Raw genomic sequence first — 18,373 nt, forward strand, 5'->3', positions numbered from 1 at the left:
TAAAAAGAACTTGAAAGTGACTGTGAATTATTTTATTGAATTATGATTTTTTTGTACATTGCTGTTTTGTGTTGATTTGAAATGGTTTTGACGTTATTTAAAGTGTCTTCTCTTAAAATTTTAAATATATCAGAAAGGAAGTGGATTCAGGAGCATGTCCAAGCAGAGAAGTAATAGTTTTCAAAATCCAGTGTCATAGATCTTTTATTATTCCTTTTACACCAAGAAAATATAATTGCTGTCTTGTATTAATGCACACATACAATACTGTTGAATGATACTATCAGTTACACCACTGTTTTCAACAATAATTTTCAATTTATCTTGTTCAACTTGATATTTATGATACATAGACCATTACACCATTGATGCCCATAAACTATGTTGAGTGATATTAGTATATAACCACCTAGCGTATTTGTATGAAATTACTTTGTGCAATGTAAGCCAGTTCAAGAGGAATGGATTAATGCTTCTGTCAAAATGGCAAATTCATTTTATAGAAGTGAATTAAGCATTTTACACTAACGTAATTTCTAGGTTTAACAGCTATATTTCCTAATTAGAAAAAGGATAAGGGAGCAATCACAAACTGGTAATGTCAGGGTTTGTAATCTTTGTAATTGCTGTTAAATGTCAATTGAATTTGCTGCACATAAATGCTGTAAACTCTGTGTTTGAAAGCGTTCCATGTAACATAGTTATTATTACTTCTGAAATGCTCTTTTCTCCTTTGTGACTTTTTGACAATGTTGTTACCAGTTCATTTATTACTGATGTGGAGGACACGTTAGCTGTTTTGTTGGTTTATTTGAGACATGAAAAGACATCTGAAACTGAAATGCCCTCCTCTGAGTTCAGCAAATATTAATAAAACACCCAAAAATGAATTATTTTATTCAAATCCCAAAGAGAAGCTTATTGGCTGTAGTATGAGATAGCATCAAGTTTGAAGATGGTATAAGAGGAGTTGGAGCAATTAGGAACAAGTGATCAGGTGATACTTAAGTTTGCATTTCAAAAACTTATACAGTCTCGGTGGAAGGGAAGACTGAAGAAAGAAACGAGTTCCAACGTTTTAAAATCCTGAGGAAAAATATTGTTGGATTAGGAAACTGCAACGAGGTTTGCTTTCAATATAATGGGAACGTTGGGAGCAGTGAGAGCATGTAGGATGGTGTATCTGCAACTGGAAAGAAATGAGAAGGGAATGCTTAGAAAAGCACTGACAAAAGTATCAATAATGTAAAAGAGACAAGAATGATTGAAGTGAACAGGGGCAGCCTGGAGGCTAGAAATAGGACAGTGATCATCAATCACAGGAGAAGCCTTTATTTATATCCTGTCAAAATGTGAGAGGTGATGGAAGAACCTTCACTCCCAATCCAGTAAAGTAACAGCTTTCATGCTATTATGGACCTGGGCATATTAAAGAGTTAAGAATTATTGAAGAAGAAAATGTTTGGCACTTGTAATAGTTGTTCATAAGGGGAAAAAGCATGATAATAAGATAAGACATTTGTGAAGGAATTCAATAGTTATGTAAATTTTTGGAATGTCAAAATAATATATTAAAGAAAAATAGAATTTCTGACTTATATGCACTTCAAATGATATTTTAAGCATTTTATTTTAAAACGAATGGCTGTCATTTTACTCTACAAGCTGAGAAATTACCACACTCGCCAACTTCTATTTCAGAAGAATATCTATAATTTAAAATAAATATTGTGGAGTTCCTTACAATGCTTTGGTCATTAGGGAAAAAACCTTGACTTTTTCTTTCTCCCTCTTCGGAGAAGATTTATAAGGGAACTTTGTATTTCTCTCCACAGAATTGTACAAGAAGTCACCAAATTGCTGACCAAGGTTTATTATGTAATTTTTTGTTTTATATAAATAATGTACTTTTTATTATATTATTAAAAATGTGCATTAATTTTCTTCTCTTAATTGAGAAGCAAGCAGACCATCCATCTTTTAAAGGAAACGTTTGCATATAGAATTAGGAGTCCAGCCCTGTGTTGCAATTGTTTTAATAACATGAGAAAATCTTAACATTAAGGAGAAAATGCAAAAGAATGGTGTTAATTGAATAGCTCTACCAAAGAGCTAGCAGAGGCACAATGGGCTGAATGGCATCCTTCAGCACTGCATTATTCTATGAACACCAAGTCTTTCTTGATTTAGTACACAATGACAGGTCAGGGGAAATGTGATGGTATTGTTAACCATACTGAACTCTTGCTTCAAGGATGACACTGATATTAATCAAAATTGTTCCCAACAAGTGGGCAAAACAGTGCTCCAAACCCTTAGAAAACAAGGAGTAGGAATTCTACTATACCCACTCCTGTCATACAAGGGAAGCATGTTACAATCTAGGACATTCCTAACCCACAGATTTCTGCTCATGAATTTTAATAGGTGCAACATTATGAGCTGGGAGTGTGCAACTCTTAATATTCACCCTGAGAATGTACCTGGATTGGGTGCAGTGCATTTCAGGATTATAGTTATGAAATATTAGATATCACCCCCAAGCGTATGGCTCCCTGGATGAACCAATTCATACAGGCAGCATATAGCTGTGCGTTACAGACTTTAGGCAGTATTTGCTACACAGAACAGACCTGGGATTCAATTCCTGATCTGTACTGAGTTAGAGTGGTAAAAGAGATGATACAATTAGTCTCAGCACCTTTTGCTCCCTCTCCCATTTGCTATTCAGTGACTCTTGCTGGAATGTGTGCATCTGTGAACATGGGGTGAGTGAGAATAGGCTCAGGCTCAAACTTCCCCTTCCTTCCCACTGAATGGTCTGTGGCCATTCACTGTACAGGCTTCCTCATGAAGAATGACCACTTGGACAAGGTACTAGAGGATTATTCGTCACCATAAAACCATATGGACTGTCAAAGCCTTGAGGAAGAGTAGAAAAAAAGTATAAAAAGAAGTGTTAATGGAAGATCATCAACCAAATTACATCCACGTCGGAATAATGAATACTTTATTGGAATATGTTGACTGATGTTGAATCATTTAAAATATTATGGTTACAAACTGGATCGCCATCTTGACAGTGTCCAAAGGTACTTGCAATCATTAAAATATAAAAGTAAGAAATCAATGGGACATAATTCCAACATGTAAGTGACTTGAATGTTTAATTACCAACTGAGTTTCTTTCAGGTGTTCCTTTATCATGAGCAGCAAGATTGAGGATGGAGAGTGGGTTGGATGGTTTGGGGCACTGTGCCCAGAAGACATAAAGTTCTGTACTTTTGAAAGTCTTTTGATCCTTCAATCTCTGTGTAAGGAAATGACCATGAGTGAAATGTAGAGCACAACAGACAGTAAAAACCTGGCACCCATTCCCAACATGGCAGCTAAACCAAATTACCTGCAAAAGGTTGTGTCAATTGATTGAAACGATTTGTGAAAAAGCAATTTACATCCCCCAGCCCCAGTATGGAACAACTTCTGGCTTGTTTAGGGTTCATGGTGCTTTTAATATTTCCCTACAGATTACAAATCAGCCTTGTCACTTGAAGCGTTGGACTTTGTTCATCAAGGAGCCCACAGCCGGCTGATTAATTCTGCCCCAATCCAACCGGTAGATCACGTTAGATTTTCCGAGGACTGGATGCTGTTGGCTCTTATTATCAATGCAAACCATTCGGGGTAAAGGGCGTGATTTTATCCAAAGACAAGTCTGCGTCGCAATCCATCTCGTAGACCGAATCCGTGGCCAGTTCGTTGGCGGCGGAGATCTGCGACATCCTGTCGAAGATCTGGTTGCCCTCCAGGCAGTCCACCACGTTGGGAATCATGTTGACATAGGCGGTCACGATCTCCTTGTGGAAGACCGTGTCCTGGTTGTAGGACACCAGCTCGTTGCTGATGTTGACCGTCTCCACCTGGTTGCTGGGGCACAGGTTGCGGCAGCCCAGGAGGCTGGAGAAAGCCTTGCGGAACTCGGCGTTGAAGGCGTACACGACCGGGTTGAGGGTGGAGTTGGCCCAGCCGAACCAGACGAAGATGTCGAAGGTGGTCTCGCTGACACAGGGCAAGTTGGAGGCGGAGGCCGGGAAGCTGCGGTCGCAGAAGGGGACGATGCAGTTGAGGATGAAGAAGGGCAGCCAGCAGCAGACGAAAACTCCCATGATGATGGACAGGGTCTTGAGCACTTGGGTCTCCTTCTTGAAAGAGCTCTTCAGGCTGCTGGGGTGCTGCTGGGCATCCAGCTTACTCCTCTGGCAGCTCTGGGCGTGCTCTGCTGCCCTCTCCAGGGAGGCGATCCTGCGGATCTGGATCTGGGCGATCCGGTAGATCCGGGTGTAAGTGACCAGCATGATGGCCACAGGGATGTAGAAGCTGACCAGGGACGAGGAGATGGCGTAGGTCCTGTTCAGGCTGGAGTCACAGTTGTCCGGAGGCGGGGGTCCGGCGCTGCTGTTACCCGCTGCAGCCTCCCGGGGCTGGCTGCTGTGCCAGTTCAGTTGGACCGGGATGAAGGAGATGAGGACGGAGAGTGCCCAGGTCACCCCGATCATGAGCAGGGCCAGCCGCCGGGTCATCTTGCGCTCGTAGCGGAAGGGGCTGGAGATGGCCCAGTAGCGGTCCACGCTGATCACACACAGGTTCAGGATGGACGCCGTCGAGCACATGATGTCGAAAGCCACCCAGACTTTGCAGAAGGGCCCGAAGGGCCAGTAGGCGGCCACCTCTGCCACCGCCTTCCAGGGCATCACCAGGGTGGCCAGCAGGAGATCAGAGAGTGCCAGGGAGACGATGAAAATGTTGGTGACCTTACTCCGGAGGTGGCGAAACTTGAAGACCGCTGCACACACCAGGGCATTCCCCAGCAAGGTGAAGAGGATTAACAAGGAGAGTAAAGAGCCAGTGAAGGCGCGAAGCACCAGCTCCTTCTTGCCACTTGCTGCATCCTCCAAGAGGGTCCCGTTCGGCATCATTCCTCCCAGGCAGAGCGCTGATCTCCCCGGCTGTTAGATCCGAGTGTCCATGCCTGACTCACTGCCCGAGCACAGTCCAGAGGGCATCCTGGCAGGGGAAGCTGTCTAAAAGCTGGGAGCGTGCCCGCCTGCTGCCCACACCCTGACTCTCTGCTCCCGCTGGCACCTCACCGAGCGAGCCATCAGGCTGGACGCCACTCCTGCTTTCCCTCGCCCTGGAAAGTGCCCCACGTGAACTCCGCGATTGCAGCCTGTTTCCACACTGGAGGAAGGGGGCCTGCCAGGAAAGCCAAGAGAACCATGCCGTGCCCACAGCGGCTGGTTTCAGTGCAGGCTGCCCGCTGAGAGGGTACCGGGGTGCAAACACCGAGCTGCTCCTGCCTGAGGGCGCAACTCGCCGGCAGGAGCTGTGACATCCTCGGAGAGGCGAATACAACCGAATAAATCACTCATTTTCCTATATCTCCCAGTCGATGCTGCCTTTGATCCCTGTAGGTGGGGAAAGGTGGGGGGGGTGGGGGGTGTAGGGAAAACCCCGCCGTTGTAAGTTGATCACAGCGTCTCTGTCGATTTATTTACCAACAAAAACTCGAGTACTCGCAGAGTTCAATCCACTTCGGCGCCAGAGAGGGAGGAACAAACATCATCGCTGTTTAACTCATTCTTTCAATGAAAGCTACATTTCCCTCCGCCCTCGGTTAACTGAGGAAGTGCCAATGCATCTTCTTTTTCTGCCAGAAAGAAACAAGTTCGCATGTCAGACCTTAGACCCTCTGTGTGTGTGTGTGTGTGCGTCCGAACCTTTAGCAATGGTTTCAGGCGGCACCCACACGGGGCAGGGTCAGAGCACACATCAGAGGGTGCAGTCAAATCTGGGAGGGGGAAAGGAATCCACATCCAGTGGCCGTGACAGCCCTGGTCGAGGCCGCATGGAGCACAGGATCCTGTCATCCACTCCGGTTCTCTGCCATCCACTCCGGTTCTCTGCAGCGCTCTTCACTGATCCACTACAAGGGCTCTCTGGGCTGGTATGCACATAGTGAAGTGTGGACTCCACACTCCTCAATGCTGGTGTGTGTGTGTGTGTTTACAGTGCCGTCTATAGCACCCCCACTTCCATTCATATATGTTTTGGGGTTGATAAGGGGGAGAGGTGGGGGAGCAATTGCAATGGAAATTTGAGTGTGTACCGCATCAGATCGGGCTGACTACTGCAAAGCTGGGAGAATCGTCCTGTTTTGGCTGCTGTCCTCGGGGGTGTAGAGTTTTGTGCAGAATTTAATGAGAGCTGGAGCGCTCGAGAAAAGAAAGGGTCGCCCCGCTCTTAAATGGCCCCATAGGGTCTCGGGCACTGCACGCTGCATTTCCAGAAATACGAGTGAACGGCGTAAGGTCGCCCTTGGAGTTAGGGTTTTGGTTTCCTGCAGCCTTGCAAAGCCAATGGCCAGCTGGGTCGGCGTGCCGGTGGATGTACAGTAGCACACACTCCCATCGTACCCCCAATACAGAGAGGACGGCCTGCGGCACTTTTGTTCCTCCTCACGTTTACCTCCTGCTTGTGTACCCCCATCACAAGCACTTAACTGTTGGTGACTGATGCGCCAAATCTCTGCTAGGGACGTCTACACTTCCTCGAGACCCATCCTTTGTTCAAGTACTTATCCCACTAGGATTCGGATGGGCTGCGGTTGTTTCCTTCGGGGTTGAATTGAGACGTATAAAATTATGAAGGGCGTAGGCAGAGTGGATAGGAAGGACCTGTTCCTCAGCAGCAGAGAGACCTCTAACCAGAGAGCATGGATTCACAGTCATTGGCAGGAGGGTTGGAGGGGAGAATTTGTTCCACCCAGAGTGTAATGGTTTTCTGGAACTCACTGCCTGGGAGCTGGGTAGAGGCAGACAACCTTGTATGAAAAAAAATACTTGGATAGGTATTTGAAGTACAGTGACCTACAAGACTATGGACCAAGAGATGAAAAGTGGGGCTAGGCCAAACATTAGCCAGCATAAACGAGATTGGTTGAATGGCCTCCTGTGCAATGAATGTTCCATGTTTCTACCATGCCCTTTTGCCTTGCACCATTCATTATCTAATCTCTCCTGCCTTTCACCAGCTCACAGACCTTGTCCTTTGTCCTTTCTGCCCTTCTCCCTTTGCCCTGCCATGTACTTGCTTAAAACCTGTTACATCTCTAACTTTTTCCAATTGTGGCGAATGGGCATCGACCTGAAATGTTCACTTTGTTGCTCTCACTCCACAGATGCTGCTGGGCCCACTGAGTATTTCTACCATTTTCTCTTTTTATTCCACTCTTTAGCAGGTTTCAATGGCACACAATGAACTTGATTTATTGTCACTTGTAACTTGTCAGCATTTGATCTGAATGGTGACGAATAGGGAATGAAAATGGGAGTTTACTCTGGAAGGGGCTGGTTGGATCAGATGCCCAGCTTTGGGTTCAGAATAATGCCAACAGTGTGGGTTCGACTGCCATTCTTGCTGAGGTAGACTTGGGACCTGCCTCCTCGCTCTGCCCTGAGTGTGGAAGGCAATGGCAAACCACCACTGACAAAAAACTGCCGAGAAACCAGCTCAGAATGATGCATCAGCAGACAGGGAACCAAGGACCTGCCTATGGGCAGAGCACACATGACATTTCACTCTGGCTGTTTGTTTCCAATGAGAATCCGTAAAAACCACTGACATTGAGTAAGATGCTTTATGTAGTGGTTTCTCCTGCCAGTCTGTGGGGATTTAGGCATTCCCATTTTAGAAACCTAAAGAAATGAATACTTACGCATATGACAACTAAGCAGCCAAATGCATAGAAATTTGTATACAAATACATTTTAAAAATGGAGAGACCACAATGTTATGTGGAATATCTGAAATGCTTTTTGTTTACGCTGTGTCGGTCATCGCTGTTCATCACATTCCTTCATGAACTGTGGAACTCACAACACAATCAGTGACATTTGGTCATTTCCAAAAGTACAGATGGGGGTTGTTTTAAAATGATCAGATTTAGCTTTTATGTGGAAAATAATCAGTATCCTACACATATTACACAGGATTACATAGCACTTACAGCACTGAAACAGATCATTTGGCCCAACAGGTCCATGCAGTGTTTATGCTCCACATGAGATTCCTCCCACTCTTCTTCATCTATCCCGCTATTCCTTTATCCCTTGTGTGTTTAACCAGCTTCTCCCTAAAATGAATTTATGCTAATAATCTCAGCTATTCCTTGTGGCAGCAAGTTCCACACTCAAACCAATTCGCTGGGTAAAGAAGTCTCGCCTGAATTCCCTATTGGCTTTCTTGGTTGTAATGTTATGTTTATGGTTCCTCGTTCAGGTCTGCCAAGAAGTAGAAACATCGTCCCTATGTCTACCATAACAAGCCCTTTCGTAATCTTAAAGCTCTATGTCAGGTCACCCATCACTCTCTCTTTTCTAGAGAAAAGAGCCCCAACGTGATGTGCGCTGAAACTGAGAAATAAGGAAGTGATAGAGGTTTGTGGGACAAAGTAACCATGTCAGCTTCTAATGTAAAAGGATCTCTTAGCAAAAATATCTACTTTAGAAGTGATAGTGCATGGTAAGGTGGTTCTCAATGTGATGCTGTCTGGCACTGAGCTGGCCAGTGGAAGTTAAACAAATGCTTTAAGCATAACTTCCAAAATTCCCTAGCTCGCAGAAGAGTCCCTACGGATTGGAAGGTTGCACATATAATGTCACTATTTAAGAAGGGATGAACAGAAAAAACAGGGAACTAGTGGCCATTTAGCCTGACATCAATAGTAGGGAAGATGCTGAAATCCATTATTAGGGACGTGATAACAGGGCATTTAGAAAATCAGCATATTGATTGAGCAGAGTCTACATGGATTTATGAAAGAAAAGTAGTGTGTTGACAAATCTGTTAAAGTTTTTTGAGATTGTAACGAGCAAGGTGGATTAGGTGGAAACAGTGGATGTAGCATATCGGATTTTCAAAATGCATTTGATAAGGTACCACACAAAAGGTTATCAGGGCTCATGGGATTGGGGTAATATAGTAGCATGGATTAAGGATGGGTTACCAGTTGTAACTAGTGGGGTAACACAGGGATCAGTGCTTGAGCTCCAAATACTTACAATCCATATCAATGACTTAGATGGGGGTAGCATGTTTAATGTATCCAAGTTTGCTGATGAAACAAATTAGGTGAGAAAGTAAGTAAGCTGTGAGGAGGACATGAAGAACCTGCAGAAGGATATCAACAGGTTAAGTGAGTGGGCAATAACATGGTAGACAGAATATAATGTGGAGAAATGTGAAGTCATCTTCTGTGGTATGAACATTGACTGGGAAATGTTGGTATTCAGGGGGACCTCTAAGTTCTTGTAAATGAACCACAGAAAGTCAGCATGCAGGAACAGCAAGCAATTAGAAAAGCAAATGGTATCTTAGTCTTTATTACAAAGGCATTGGAGTGTAGGAGTAAAGAAGTCTTAGTGTAATTGTATAGAGCCTTGATGAGACCACAACTAGAGTACTGTGTATAGTTTTGGTCTCCTTACTGAAGGAAGCATATACTTGCCTAGCTTAGTCAGAGTGCAACAAAGATCCACCAAACTGATTCTCAGAATGAGGAGATTGTCCTTTGAGAAGGGATTGAGTAACTAAGTCTATATTCCCTTGAATTTAGAAGAACGAGGGTTGATTTTATTGAAGCATATAAAATTCTTAATGGGCTTGACAGGGTAGATGCTGGGAGGATGTTTCCCTGGCTTGGGAGTCTAGGACTAAGGAGTCAGGATCTCAGAATAAGGGGTCAGCCTTTTAGGGTTGAGATGAGCAGAAATTTCTTCCCTCAAAAGGTTATGAACCTTTGGAATTATATTTGATTAAATGGAATGGTATTGAGTTTCTTGAGAGTTATTGTGGCTGCACTGCCCAGGCAGGCAGGGAATATTCCATAACATTCTTACCTTGAGCCTTGTATATGGTGGAAAAGCATTGATGGGGTCAGCAAGTTAGCCACTCATCACAGAGTACCCAGCCTCTACCCTATTCTTGCAGCTACATTGGTGATATGGCCGATCTGGTTAAAATGTTAGTGAATGGTGACTCTCGGGAAATTGAAGATGGAATACTCAGCTTCTTCATTCTGTGAGGAGTTCTGAATGAAGTACTATAGAATGAGTTAAAAGACTTGTTGCTGGTCTGATGATGAAGGAAAGGTACATTGATAAAGCAATTGAAGATGATTGGGCTAAGAATGCTGTCTTCCATAGCTGCTGCAGTTTGTCCTAAGGCTGGAATGATTGCCATACAACAATCACAACTACGTATGGCGGATTTTCCCCTAGATTCTCATTGACCTCAATGTTACTGGGTCTCATTGGCTCCATACTCAGATACTGCATAAATGTCAAAAACAATTCCTCTTCCTTTCTCAGTGGCGTTCAGTTCTTGAAGCCACGCCTGGATCAAGGCTATGATGATATATGGAGGTAAGTGCTTCAGGTGGAGCCTGAACTGAGTATCAACAAACAGGTCATTAGTGATTTGATGCCATTATTGTGTTAATAGTTAGACGGATGCTGTTATGGCTACAATTGATCAGATTAAATTTGTGGATAGGATATACCTGGGTGTATGTGATATTGTTAGGCAGATACCAGCATCTGAGGTGCACCATTACAGCTTGGCAGGTGCAGCTGGTTTGCTCTGCAAATTTTCAGCAATACAGTCAGGATTTTGCCAGGGCCTATCGCCCTTGCTATGTCAAGTGCACGGAACAGTATATGGAAATATAGTTTTGGAAAATGTAATTTAGCCCATCCTGTTATCTTTGCAAACCATCTTGTTAATTTGATCCTATCATGGACTCTGAAAAGACAATTAACTCTCAGTCTGCACTATAAAATGTTTCTTTTTATCAGATTAAAAAATAATGTTCATCATGATGCTGGTGTCGAGCTGTCCGATGCAGTCCACCTCACGAGTGTGATCGAAATGGACGTTGAACATTTTTTTAGCAGCCGACTTGACAAAACTAAAGGGATCCGGCAGCAAACATTTATCCAACTACAACTCTGGCTTCTCTGGAAGCTGCCCTTCTCCCACTCTCTCACGGACTGACTGATAACAGCGTTGGAAGCGAGCGATCGCCACCTAGCGCACTGGGAGAACACTTCAATGCTTCTTTCAGCGATTACTGGGGCGCCCCCAGAAAAATGACAGCTTCGGTTAATAGGCTGAATGTCCATCTTTAAACAAGTATCAACGGAAATTCAAACTGTTTCGAGATCATTTGTTTTCGTTAAATCATTAGTACCTAATGCATATTCTTACATTTAGGTTCCGAAAGTAGTATTGCCATTTCGTTTTTCTGGATTCGGGTGGAAGAACTGCCTTCAGTGTTTTACCTCCACTCACCAATATTTTCTAAATGTCTTTGAAAAGGGTCGGCTGCAACGAAGCCAAGAGTAAAGATTTTTTTATATGTTGGTAAAGCAAACGCATTAAACGTGAATGCATTTACTTAGTAACTGGCAACTGTTATATCGTCTAATGAATTAGTGGGAAGATCGCAGAGTTAATATAGTTGAGATCTGTTGCAAAACCCGAAGTTGTTTTAGATTCAGACCGACCGACCCGGGGATACCGATATATACATTAAGGTGGCAGTTTAGGTTGAAAAGGCCATTTATAAAAGTAAATGGAATGGGTTTAATGTATAGGAGCATCGAACATTTAACCTACAAGTGATGTCGAATTTATAGTAAGATTTGATTAGGTCACCAGCGAAATGCTGCATCATTGGAAGAATAATAGACATGGAAACGGTACAGCAGGAACTGTACAGCATGAACTGACTGAAATGATAGCGGAGAGCAAGGGTTATAGTTATAAAGAAAAACCGATGCAGATAAGGTGAAGGAATAACTAACTAAGGATTTTCAGAATTCTGAAATTGTTTTGAGAGAGTCGTCCGATTGTTTCTGATGTGTAACAAAGGGGCACAAATTGAGGATTATCCTGTTCATGGGCTAAAGGATAATGGTTTCGGTGTCATAAAACTAAACTGACTGATAAGTGATTAAAGACCTTGGACAACATTCCCATCAGAAGCTGGCAACTGATGAAATAACCGATGATATGGATTAAACGTTTAGTGACAAATTGGGGGTTAGTTGGAGTGTTCAACTGAGTAAAACCATTACTAAAAAAAACCAACTGAATTATTCTTTCAAAAAAACTGCCATTCCACCTAGAATCCATGTCACTGCAATTAAGCGATGTTAGATGGGCCTGGCTATGGCCAATAGTTTCACTCAATTTCCCTTAATTTCTTTCACAAAGCTAACCTAGAGTAAAGCCACCACTAGATAAGTAGTGGTATAAGTAGCACAGCAGAGAATAGTTCCCTGAGCAAGCTGCAAGGTCATTTGGCAGAAAGCCTCATCACCAGACCTTTCAAACCAAGACGTACTTTGGCTGGTGGTGAGGGAAGCACTCTCTGTCAGATCCTCCATGGACACCCAGAGTCTCAGCACCATATGCTGCCCTTGAGGTGACTACAGTGGGGAAGACACCATTCCATACCTCATATTGAAATGTGCCTTTTGTTATGAGGGTTTTTTTTAAAGATACAATTTCTAATATTTCTTTTCTGGCTGGATTTAAAAAAAACACTGAAACCTTTTAAAAGGCAATGGAGACAGTCCAGAATAAATAGCTTGAATTCCACCAAGTGGGATGGAGAAAAAAGATATTCAACCCCCTGGGGTGCATGAAAGACCCCATCTCCTGTTGGCTTTCCACTGTCGGGAAACTTTGAAAACGTTTCTGAGATGAGACATCAAATGCAATTATCTGTTCTAAAACAATCACTGCAGCATACATGGACTAATAGAATTTCTCTGTAATATACAGCCAGCAGATACTTTAAGGGACTGTTACCAAGCAGGAAAGGAATTCAAGAGCTATACTAAATTAGGCTGCAAAAGCTGTTTTCTCTCTCTCTCTCCTCTCAGAGTTATTGTGCCCGGATTTGCAAAGTAACCATCCAGAGAAGAGGAATCTACTGCAAACCGAGGTCTTTGGGGAATAAAATGTGGAAATCTGCTCCTTACAGCTATACCCAGGAGGACAACTGAGCAAAACAGCTGCAACATAGAATCACCACATCGAGACCAGCCAAGGAACAACTAGCCATTTATGAATGGTGGTTTCAATTTACCTAGTTTTTTTTAAATTCAGGAAATAGTTTCAATAAACTTATCTTGTTCTTTATTTAACCTAAGAAAACCTGTCTGTCTAATTATTTAAAATCTGAAAGTGTAAATAGTGGGAGCCCTGCAGCATTGGCAAAGCACAACCTCTCTAAATTCACAAATTAACCTTGTTATGGTCAGGCCTAGAATAGGCGAGTCATTGCACCCCTCCTCATGTGGTCGTAAAACTTTGCAAAGCAGGTTTGGAAAGTGATGCAGTGGTTTTTGTTGAGGTTCACCCTGAACAGCTCTATAACGCAGGACTCGGTGCTCCACAGGCTGTTCCCAGGGACACACACCGAGATAAACATCAACTGCAGCTGGAGGACCTTCAACTCAGTAGAAGATGCTGTTTGTCTGCCCGGAACTTGTTGGTCTTCCAGTGCGAGTTCCAAAGAGTTGTCCACAACCGTGTGCTGCAGGCTGGCACATTCCAAGGCCCTACGTGTTGAGGCATGTACTAAAGCTTGGGGCAGCTGCTGCAAAGGCTCAATGAGGAAAGTCTAAGGCCCTCCTGCCATAGTACACCGAGGGATTAGAATCCATGTTAAACCCCTGGGGCTGTTATGCAGCAGAGAATGTTTGACACAAAATGTAAATGTACATTGTAAATATAACCTGTAATGACTGTAGTGAAGCACCTCATGTACTGTATTGAAAGAAACTCATCTTTATTGCTCTTTATGTAATCTCAAATGCACTTTTATGAATAATGTGAATGAAGTGTATTTTTTTTTTAATTATATAAAACTATGTTAGTAGCAGTATAACTAGCATAGCAGTATCCCTGAAGCAAATACTGCATTGTAGAGGCTGTAATGCCTTGAAAGTTCTGTCTTGTTTTTTTTCATTGCCTCTGCAACACCCTATAGTGCAGTTTTGGATTGGGGATATGAAGCTCCCATTGTCAAGTGGAAGGAGAAAAAAAGCTTTACCCTCGGAATGTAGATGTAAATTATTTTAAACCTGAGTACTTGAACACTTATCTACTACTCAACTATGCTTATTTAGCAATTCAAGCATTTTAATGCTATTTATGAGAGGTTATATGGCTATGGGGCTAGTTTGTTAAAAATAAATAGATTAAAATATTACGCTACCACTGAACATTTAATCTGAACTCTCCTCTCCTTCCACTCCACCCCATGGCCCCGTAAATACAGAGTTTGACATCATGGCACTCAGTGAAAATTTATAGTATTTAGTCTTGCCAAACTAATTACAGTAGTTTCACAGAGCCCTTGAGTAAATTCTATTAGATCTTTGGAGGGGAGAAGATTACGAACCAAACCCTTCTACAAAATTGAAATTAGTTGTGATGTACACAAAATGGGAAGACATTGCTTGAAAGAATGAAAGGATGAAAGGCCTGCTATTCATGTGCAACATGCTGGGATTCTACCTGGCAAACTCTTGCATCTGGTGCATGGGAAGTCAGTTGGTCATGTCACATTAGCAGTGAATGTTGGACAGCAAAGTATTTTTGTAGTAAATCACAGTTGAGTTGGCAATATTAGGTATTGGAATACTTTAAAATGGTATCCATGCTCAACAAAGAATGCTAATGCCATAATATTTTATTTTTGAAGTTTCTCCTGTCAATGATCATAAACAACAATTTGCAGACCAAAGTTATGTTTTCAGAAAATACTGCTCAGATTTAGCTTTATCCAGTTAGGCAGGTTTTTTATCTGCAAGGGAATCAAAGATTGGGGGTTGGGGGTGGAGGGCAGGGCAGGTAGGCAAGCAGAAAAGTAAAGGTTAGACCACAATTAGATCAGCCATGATCTTATTGAATGGAGGAGCAGGTTTGAGGGACCAAAAGGCCTACTCCTGCTCTTATGCTCTCACGACGGTCAAATTTCATAACTGCTTTGAATAAATATTTTCCTGTTTTGAAAGCAAAATATTGCAGATGCTGGAAATCTGAACTATATACAGATGATGCTGGAAAAACTCAGCAGGTCTGGCAACATCTGTGGAGAGAGACATAATACCAGGTGGGCAGCTTTTTCCCATTCATCTTGTTCAGTGGCCAATTGACCCAGTCAAAGCGTTGAACGTGCTGGAGGCAATCAATTTGACTGGAGTGATAAAAGAATGTACATGCAGCAGACTGCCACAATCAGGACAGCATTTGGCGAAACTATATCTGGTGTATTTGGACACAGGGTTTTTGTTTTATTTATCCACGAGATGTGGGCTTCACTGGTTGGGCCAGCATTTATTGCCCATCCCTAGTTGCCCTCGAGAAGGTGGTGGTGAGCTGCCTTCTTGAACCGCGGCAGTCCCTGTAGTGTAGATACACCCACAGTGCTGTCAAGAAGGGAGTTCCAGGATTTTGACCCAGCGACAGTGAAGGAACAACAATATATTTCCAAGTCAGGATGATGAGTGACTTGGAGCAGAACTTCCAGGTGGTGGTGTTCCCATCTATCTGCTGCCTTTGTCCTTCTGGATGGTAGTGGCCGTGGGTTTGGAATGTGCTGTCTCAGGAGCCTTGGTGAATCCCTGCAGTTCATTTGGCAATGGTACGCGCTGCTGCCACTGTGCGTCGGTGATAGAGGGAGTGAATGTGGATGTGGTGCCAATCAAGCGGGCTCCTTTGTCCTGGACAGTGTCAAGCTTCTTGAGTGTTGTGGGAGCTGTACTCATCCAGGCAAGTGGGGAGTATTCTATCACACTCCTGACTTGTGCCTTGTAGATGGTGGACAGGCTTTGGGGAGTCAGGAGGTGGGTTACTCATCCCACGATTCCTAACCTCTGACCTGCTCTTGTAGCCACAATATTATGTGGCTAATCCAGTTCAGTTTCTGGTCAATGGTAACCCCAAGGATGTTGATAATGGGGGATTCAGTGATGGTAATGCCATTGAACATCAAGGGGCGATGGTTGGATTCTCTCTTGTTGGAGATGATCATTGCCAGTGCCTTTCCGTCCATCATGAGGTCAGAAGTGGGGATGTTTGCTGATGATTGCACAATGCTCAACACTATTCGCGACTCCTCAGACACTGAAGCAGTCCATGTCCAAATGCAGCAAGACCTGGACAATATCCAGGCTTAGGCTGACAAGTAGCAAGTAACATTTGTGCCACACAAGCCTCAGGCAATGGCCAGCTCCAACAAGAGAGAATCCAATCATCGCCCCTTGATGTTCGATGGCATTACCATCACTGAAACCCCTCTATCAACATCCTGGGGGTTACCATTGACCAGAAACTGAACTGGACTAGCCATATAAATACTGTGGCTACAAGAGCAGGTCAGAGGCTAGGAATTGTGCAATGAGTAACTCACCTCCTGACTCCCCAAAGCCTGTCCACCACCTACAAGGCAGAAGTCAGGTGTGTGATGGAATACTCCCCACTTGCCTGGCTGAGTGCAGCTCCCACAACACTCAAGAAGCTCGACACCGTCCAGGACAAAGCAGCCCACTTGATTGGCACCAGATCCACAAATATTCACTCCCTCCCCCACCAATGCACAGTAGCAGCAGTGTGTACCATCTACAAGGTGCACTTCCAAAACCACGACCACTACTATCTATAAGGACAAGGGCAGCAGATAGATGGGAACACCACCACCTGGAAGTTCCCCACCAAGTCACTCACCATCCTGACTTGGAAATATATCGCTGTTCCTTCACTGTCGCTGGGTCAAAATCCTGGAACTCCCTTCCTAACAGCACTGTGGGTGTACCTACCTCACATGGACTGCAGCGGTTCAAGAAGGCAGCTTAGCACCACCTTCTCAAGGGCAATTAGGGATAGGCAATTAATCCTGGCTCTGCCAGTGAAGCCCGCATCCCGTGAATGAATTAAAAAAAAACACCCCCTAGCCAAACTGTTCCAGTCCAACACTTAGCCCAGAAGACTTTATGCAAGAGTGCAGATGGAGATTTACACTGTATCTAACCTGCGTTGTACCTGCACTGGGAATATTTGATGGGACAGTGTATGGTGAGTTTTATTCTGTATGTTATGCTCCTTGTAAACTATCTCATTAAATGCTCCCAGGGGATACAGCACAGTTTAGATACAGTGTAAGCCTCCTTCAAACATTCCCAGTGCAGGTGCAGCAGTTGTTAGATACAAGATAAAGTTCTCCCTGCACTGCCTTTAAACATTCCAAGGGCATGTACAGCAGAAAGATGGGAAAGAATCAGAATTAGTGGAATGCTCAGCTTTGGAAAGCTCGTGGAGCTGGAGCACAGTAGATGACAGGTTGAGATGGTGATTCCTGCACCAGCCAAAGGCAGCCCTGCTCAGGACACTGAGGGGGGAGGAGGAGAAGGTGGTGTGGGTCACTGTTTTCCTGACTTGTCAATGCTTCTGGTGCCACCTGGGGTTGGGTGGGTGTGGGTGAGTGATTAGAGACAATGAAAGACAAGTCCTCACACTCCCACACTGACTGAGTTTGAGTGGCACCAGTCTGCCTGACATCACGCTATGCTCCCCTGTGCCTTTTGCCACTCTGGGAGTGTGTATTTGCTCTGGGTCTGGGTTATCAAGGTGGGAGGGATTACACAGTCACCCAACCCCTAAACAGATTGGCCTGTGTGGCCTCACATACATCTGTCCCCCGACCCCGAGTACCCACCCTCCACACAACCATTTCACCTCTTTGTTCTTCCTTGCCACATCCATCCCAAGCAGTCAGCCAGATGTGCAGCAGTACACCTCACATCTCTCTGACTGATTCTGGAGGTGGTGTGGATTTCTGGCACCATGTCACTTGCAGAATGACCTCACTTTGCTTCTGGCCGTTACTGTGTCCGGGAAAATATGTCCCTATCATCTTTACACTGCAGGACACATGGCGGTTTGGAATCAGTTAAAGAGGCTGTCCATGGCATCAAGGAAAAATATCTAGAATGAGAGCAGAAATAAGGGAAAACTTGCAGTTATAAAGCATCTTTCATGGCCACTGGACACCCCAAAGTGCCCTGTGGCCGATGAAATTTTTTTTTGAAACGTAGTCACTATTGTAATGTAGGAACTATGGAAACTAATTTATGCACAGCAAGTTCCCACAAACAGCAAAGTGATCATGAACAGATAGTCTGCTTTTGTGATATTGATTGAGGGATAAATATTGGCCAGGACACTGGGGATAATTCTC

The 18,373-nt window shown here is 43.9% G+C and overlaps 1 protein-coding gene across 1 annotated transcript; it reads right to left on the reverse strand.

Annotated features, from left to right (window-relative positions):
• Positions 1 to 235: 235 nt before the first annotated feature.
• On the reverse strand, positions 236 to 5,716 carry drd5a (dopamine receptor D5a). The gene has a single exon (XM_078541937.1). It carries the CDS (start codon positions 4,974 to 4,976, stop codon positions 3,666 to 3,668), a length of 1,311 nt encoding a protein of 436 aa, XP_078398063.1. The 5' UTR covers positions 4,977 to 5,716; the 3' UTR covers positions 236 to 3,665.
• Between the last annotated feature and the right edge of the window lie 12,657 nt (positions 5,717 to 18,373).

Source organism: Cetorhinus maximus, chromosome 1 (genome assembly GCF_964194155.1).
Source record: "Cetorhinus maximus chromosome 1, sCetMax3.hap1.1, whole genome shotgun sequence".
Lineage (NCBI taxonomy): Eukaryota > Metazoa > Chordata > Chondrichthyes > Lamniformes > Cetorhinidae > Cetorhinus > Cetorhinus maximus.